General features: G+C 43.9%; 1 protein-coding gene across 1 annotated transcript; it reads left to right on the forward strand.

Moving 5' to 3' along the window:
• Nucleotides 1–1965: 1965 nt before the first annotated feature.
• Nucleotides 1966–6582, forward strand: KCNF1 (potassium voltage-gated channel modifier subfamily F member 1). Its single transcript, XM_069011597.1, has 2 exons — nt 1966–2376; nt 2478–6582. The coding sequence occupies exon 2, from the start codon at nt 2676–2678 to the stop codon at nt 4137–4139; it is 1464 nt and encodes a 487-aa protein (XP_068867698.1). The 5' UTR covers nt 1966–2376; nt 2478–2675; the 3' UTR covers nt 4140–6582.
• The last annotated feature ends 613 nt before the right edge of the window (nt 6583–7195 follow it).

The following is a 7195-nucleotide window of genomic DNA, read 5'->3' on the forward strand; positions in this document are numbered from 1 at the left end:
CTACCAGATCTCTAACATTTCACAGGCACACTGAAAGGTGTAAAGAACTCTGAAAAGGTGCAAGACGAGGGAGAATAAAGCACAAGGATTTTAGCAGCTGCACTAAGTAAAGTCTTTACAAGGACTGATCTGGCATTTCAAAAATAGTTTCTTCCAACCTTTTGAGAATGTGCTGAGATCTATCATTTGAAAGGAGCTGATTTCACCTTTCAAAGTGAACAATGTCTTGTGTGCCTTTTTGTAGGTATTTGTTCTATAAAATGGATGGGGAGGAGGAAGTGGGGGAGAAAAGCCTTTTTGGAAACAAAGGTTTCTGTGTTGGTCATGTTGGACCCTGCATTGATTTCTTATCATCACCTAGAGAAAACCCAAAAGGTCACTGGAATGAATCATTGATCAAAGAGAGTAAGATCTGAGATGGTTAAATCTGATTTAAATCTACAGAACATGTTTCCCTATGCTTATGCAATGTGACAAAATTTGAAGCCTAACTTCCAGATCTTGCTTTTATTTTGCAAGATTGGGTAAGTAATCCCATCTGCATTTTCCCCTGTGCAAGCATGTCAGTGCTATTGGCATCTTAACATTTATTTTGCTAGAATCAAGCTAGTTAGTGAGCAGGAAAGTCACAGGTGGGTAATTATTTATTGATGAACCCAAAAAACGCAGTGTTTTTCCAGGTCTCCAAAGTATTTTTCTTGTCCCAAAAAGCTTGCAAGTCTCAGTAAACTTATACGTGCCTGGAAAAAAATTCAAGGGATTTCTTGTATTATACCCACACTATGCAGCACAGTCAGGAGCACATGAAGGTGACACTGGCCTCCAGAGATTCACAGCATGACTCAGGTGTAGACTAATAGATATTACTCTTTTCCTGGGACCTCATATTCCCCTTTCCAGGCTATGTGATGCTGCGAGCATACTCTGTGTCAAGATGAGGTCTGCTGCACAACGTCTTACTGAGCACCCATAATCTTGTGAGACAGTGGAGCAGGAGCACTGTGTACTCACCAGGGTCCCCCTCGCTGGCTGACACCAGCAGGAGGACAGCAGGCACATCACAGATCTCACCCTTCTCCCAGGATGGACACAAGCCTGGAGAAGCAAACTGTCAGCTGCATTTGCCCCTCTCTATTCCCCTCCACTGAGAAGCTTTCCAGAAACCAGTAAACTGGAAAAGATCATAACTTGATGGTACAGATCATTCTGCTGTGGCCAGAAACAGTTAACTTATGAACTGTATGTTTTTCTGGACCCACTAAAATGAGCTGCAATCAGATTTAATAATTTACAAGCAGCGTGGTAGGTTTCCTGCATGTAGAGGTCTGGGGGAAAAAGGTTCATCAAATCCTGGAATTTGGGGAAAACAAAGTTAAAAGGAAATGCTTGTTATTCTACTTCTAGTTTTAAAGAGCTGGATGTGGTACAAAGCACTAATTCTGGTAAGTAGCAGTCACTGAGAAATCATCACACATGTAAATTACTGAAACCCTCCTCAGGCTCCGCTGACTACAGGTCACGGAAAGGTGGCTAAAACTGAGGACCCAGAGCTTTGGGAAATGTGCACAGAGTGCAGGGGAAGTTTTGCTCCACATTGGCAACAGAAACTTTACGGTCTCTTCTTCTTTCTCAAAGACATCAGTACAAACCCAGATCAACTCAATGTCCTGACATAGGACAGAAATGCTCTGGAGTTGCTTCAGTCCCACTGAGAGCAAGATTTATGCCATTCATTTATTCCCAAAATACAATATTGCTTCTTCTGGTTTCTGCCTGGAGAAAATCTTTGTGTGTCTTTCTGCAGCTCTGAATTACTTTATACACGATTATGATTTGCATGTGATAAAACAAATGTTTTACAAACTCCTTAACGTTCCTGGCAGTATAGAAACACATCATTGTACCACGGGGCAGGGGTATAAATAGCTGAGATGTTCTTTCTGTGCAGCTGGTGCTTTGCTGTGTTTCACCAGGAGAGGGTAGAGTTTGGAAAGGACTCCTGGCAGCCTAGGCTCCCTATTGTGCTGGGAAACAGCAAAGGGAAAACAAGCACAAGTTTCTCCTCTGCGTGTTTGCACCGACTGACTATGTGCGAGAGTCAGCAGATGAACTCTGGAAGACAATAAACAGAAAACGGAAAGAGAAAAAAAATTCAAAAGCAGCTTTCTAGGGAAATCTGTGGAATCGAAGGGAGAAGCCGCGGCAGTTCCCGTGGGCTCACTCCGCCGACTGTATCTCTGAGAACTGTCACTCACTGCACGTTGCGTTAATCAGAGCTCAGGATTTATTTCTCTGCCGTGACTTCCAGGCTGTGAATAGATATCATTTTAGAGAGAGAATGGGACCTGAAAAGACTCTCGAGCACTGAACAGAGTGGTGAGTTTTATTAAATGGTTTCTTCTCTTTCCAGTCTGCTGGAGCTTTCTAACATCCTGCTTGCAGGCACAGCAGCCCGATGATTTGTCTTTTCCCTGCAGCTTGTTGCATTCCTCACCAGGCTTTCCTGACCACAGGTTTCTATCAGTAACCTTTCCCACCACGACTCCGGGTCAGTTTGGTGACATTTGTAACAGGGATGGCTCAGTGCTGATTTGCTTTCATGAGAGATTAAAACCACAAAGCTGTGAAACCAAACGACGGGCTAAAAAAATCAAACAAAGTCCAATACAATTAAAATGGCAGGTGACTCTAGGTTTCCAGATGTGGACACTGATGGATCAGAAAAAAGTGAAGAAATGGAGATTGTAGTCAATGTTGGTGGAGTAAGGCAGGTGTTCTACGGAGATAACCTGAATCAGTACCCAGAAACACGGCTGGCAGAGCTGGTCAATTGTTTATCAGGGGGGTACGATAGCATATTCTCCCTCTGTGATGACTATGATCCTGGAAAGAGAGAGTTTTACTTTGACAGAGATCCAGATGCTTTCAAATGCATTATTGACGTGTACTACTTTGGGGAAATTCACATGAAGAAAGGAATATGCCCCATATGTTTCAAGAATGAAATGGAATTTTGGAAAGTGGATCTGAAATTTTTGGATGACTGCTGCAAAGCTCACCTAAGTGAAAAAAAGGAGGAACTGGAAGAAATAGCCCGAAGGGTGCAACTCATTTTGGATGACCTGGGAGTAGATGCCTCAGAAAGTCGCTGGAAAAGGTGCCAAAAATGCATCTGGAAATTTCTGGAGAAGCCAGAATCGTCCTATCCAGCTAGAGTGATTGCTGTACTGTCCTTTCTGTTTATTTTGATCTCCTCTGTTGTGATGTGCGTGGGGACCATCCCAGACTTGCAGGTCGTAGATGCAGAGGGGAACCGTATGGAGCACCCAACCCTGGACAGCATTGAGACTGCCTGCATAGGCTGGTTTACCATGGAGTATGTGCTGAGGCTGATCTCCTCTCCCAACAAGCTCCACTTTGCCCTTTCTTTCATGAACATTGTTGATGTGCTAGCAATACTTCCTTTCTATGTCAGCCTGACCTTGACCCACCTGGGAGCCAAGCTGATGGAGCTGAGCAATGTCCAGCAGGCAGTCCAGGCACTGCGCATCATGAGGATCGCAAGGATTTTCAAGCTTGCACGGCATTCCTCAGGGCTCCAGACCCTAACCTATGCCCTGAAACGCAGCTTTAAGGAGCTTGGGCTGCTCCTCATGTACTTAGCTGTTGGAATCTTTGTCTTTTCTGCCCTAGGTTATACCATGGAGCAAAGTCACCCTGAAACTTTATTTAAAAGCATCCCTCAGTCATTTTGGTGGGCAATCATTACCATGACCACAGTTGGATATGGAGACATTTACCCTAAAACAACACTAGGAAAACTGAATGCTGCCATCAGTTTTCTTTGTGGAGTGATAGCGATTGCCCTCCCCATCCATCCCATCATTAACAACTTTGTAAGGTATTACAACAAACAGAGAGTTTTAGAAACAGCTGCCAAACATGAATTGGAGCTGATGGAGCTAAACTCTGCTGAGGGGAAAGCCACAGGCTCCAGAAATGAACTAGAGGATTTTTCAAGGGAAGGCAAAGATGGTCCTTTTTATAGCAGCCGGATAAAAGTCTCCCACAGTGACACCTTTATTCATCTCCTGTCAGAAGAGAAACACTATAGGACCAGGCTTCAAAGCTGCAAATAAACTGTGAGCTGTTGTCAGCGCTAAGCTACAGATCAGGACAACCTGACAATCAACTACGAAGGGACTCGCAGATCTGTCAGAGTTGGGAGGGAGCACTGCTTTGCTTTTCCAACATGAATATAAATTAACCCATGGCTTCTCCATCAACAGTTGGTAAGACTTTACCATTATTAACCCAAAAAAACCCAGTAGGACTCCACTGAGATCAGACTGCTTATATCGAGTGTGTTCTGACAAAAACCATTTGTAACCATTTCAGAGACTGAAAAGTCCTTCCTGATCCGTAAATGTTCAATGACCTGAATGTGCAGCATTGACACATCAGAAATTTGTACCTGTGACAATAAAGAGCAGCATCACACAGATTGTGTCTTCCAGGCTCTCTTCAATGCCTTTGCAGCTAGGGGAACGGCTCCTTAAAAAATTAAAGCAGCCACTCACTTGTGTTAGATTCAGGCTTACAGCAAAATGTTACGAGCAATTTGAGCCTAGAGATACTGAAAGTATCAGCATATACTGTGTGCAGAATATTAGAGTGAAAAAATGGCTTCATTTTGTAAAATGTACTTTGGGGTCAACTTTTTGGATAGGCTTCTGTTCCTCTTTCCAGAAAAAGTGTCATTTTCAATGGGACATGGAGCTATATTTTGAGCAGAGATGCAGAACAGAATCAATGTATTTTAAGGAGCAAATTTAAAAATATTTGTTCTAGCTATTAATTACAGCATGGTTTATATATGCAAGGATCTTTCAGGAAGGATTTATAATTAAGTAGCTTTTAAAAACTGTAAGTTAAATCATGGTATCTTTAATTCACTACTAAATCAAGGGAAGTTTATAGGGAAGTTAAATTGAGTACTTCTATATAAGAAGCTTTAACTCTTTGAAAATAAGTGCACAGAAAGTTTCAGTAAAAATAGTATAATCTCCAATTGATTTCTGGTAAAAGTATCTAGCTGAATAAACATATTATTAGGTTATTTTTTAAAATAACTCATCCTTCCCCTACAATAACTGCATGACTTTGTAAATGTTAGTTTACAGCAGTATAGGCACTAATCAGTGTCTTCTTCATTAATTAATATGCTAATTAATCAACACCAATGTGTATGCACTATCCTTTCCAAAAGCAAATGCCATCTACAAAAGCTTGTATTTGGTTGGTGTAAAAACTGTATGTGTAATAGGTCTGGTCTGTAGCAGAGGAATCTATTGAAACCTGGAGTTATGTCAGCTTGAAGGACAGGGGGGCACTGGCTGTCCTTATTTGTTCACTTTTGTGCTGAACAGCCCCTTGCCCAGGTGAAATGCAGCAACATGAGACATGACCCATCCCTGGGCACTTCATGTCCAAGATCCCCCTGCAGGTCTTTGGGACTCTTCCTGGGATGTGGGCAAGCAGAGGGCCTCTGGCATTTACCCCACAGGAGCAGTGACTGGAGGGGCACAGAGCTGAGGGATGGGCTCTATGCTCTTTTCTGGCACCTTGTTTGCCCCTGTCCCCTGGCAGAGGGGTATGTGTCTGCTGGTGGGGAGTGTTCTGTCCTCCTGGGACAGGGAGCAGTGGTGCCATGTAGGGACCGGGCAGGTGTGCAGTGAAGGGCAGCTACTCCTCAGGAACACCACCCACCCTGTACCTCTCCTAGCATGGAAATCAGCCCCTGCTTCCCTAAGTTGAAGACCTTTCCCAGCATTACCCCTCACACATCAAATTGCTCAACTCCAGGAACACCTACTTTGTATCCCAGCACCCCAGCCCTATGCCAGACCTAATGTCTTTTTCCCCAACCTGTTACCATGTCCTGCCTTACATACCTCCATCAAGTAAGATAATTCAAAAAATCTCTAAATGTTTCCGTGCCCGAATCCTTCCACCAGTATTTCTCCCAAATTCTCTCCTGCCTAAGACATACAGCCAATCCAAGTGTCTCCTCAGCCCAAGCATCCCTTCTCCACCATCCTCCCCTCCACATCCCTGCTCTTACCCTTTAGAACTGCTCTCTTGCTCTGTCTCATCTGCTGAGACCTGCTCCTTGCTCGCCAAGAGCCTCAGCTCTTCTCCCTGGATGCCTGGCCAGGACCATAGCCGGCTCTCATCTGAGGGACAGGATCCTGTCCCTTGCACTGCTTAAGACATTCAGGTCACAAGTATGGGCTGCAAACCATCAAAAATTGACTTGGCTGAGATGCTGAGGGTGGGAGAAGAGGGAAACTAACAAACCTGTATGAGTCCAGCCTTATCTATCAGCAGGAATCTTAAATGCTCCTGACTTTGCTCATGACATGCAGAGGGTAGCTGAGAGTGAATTAAGTTAGCAAAAGCATTTTCCTGAATGAGGAAAGCACTGTGTTAATGCTAAGTAATATGGTTTAGTACTGCAAGTGCTAAATCCTGACTGCCGTGCTTTGTGATTTATTTAACCTGACATTAAATAAAAAATAAGCCTCTTTTATCAAAAGTAAGTTTATGGGCTAATTTCTCCAATGAGTTATGCCTTTGAGCACTGGGCTCTGCCTTTGCTCTGTCAGTGTGGAAAGAGTTTTGAGACAACCTTGGTGCTGCTCTAGCCCAGACTGGTCTCAGTGTGTCTTGCTGCACTAGGGACCTTATTTGTTGCATTTGTTGCTGTAAGTTATATGTTCTTAAAAGGCTGTGGGTGGGCAGGATGGATTCCTGCCTATTTGCCTTTCTCAGTGTGGAAACCCTGTAGGAGCAGGGGGAGATGTGGGCAGTGGTGGAAGGACGGCAGGCTGGCAGCACATGGTGGGGCTGTAGAGGAGCAGGGGGTCTTGAACACATATAATCCTGATGGTGCAAAGGAAGAGGCTTCCTGGGTCCCTGGGGAGACACCTACTGCAGATCAGGAAACTACCATAAACCACTGGCTTTGAAATCAGGGCTGGATGGAAGGCTCTGCTCCTTAAAGACTGGAGTGATCTAGGGGTTGTTTGTTTTCTATTGTTTTAATATTCTACGCAACCCAGCAGAGCTGATTTTCCTTTATTACAAGTTAGTCTAAAAAAAGAGGAAGATTTAAAAATCTGGAAGTCTTGGG

Source organism: Aphelocoma coerulescens, chromosome 3, assembly GCF_041296385.1.
Source record: "Aphelocoma coerulescens isolate FSJ_1873_10779 chromosome 3, UR_Acoe_1.0, whole genome shotgun sequence".
Taxonomy (NCBI): domain Eukaryota; kingdom Metazoa; phylum Chordata; class Aves; order Passeriformes; family Corvidae; genus Aphelocoma; species Aphelocoma coerulescens.

Excerpts from the sequence above, each read along its gene's own strand:
- KCNF1 (XM_069011597.1), top strand. The coding sequence starts at position 2,676 with ATGGCAGGTGACTCTAGGTTTCCAGATGTGGACACTGATGGATCAGAA.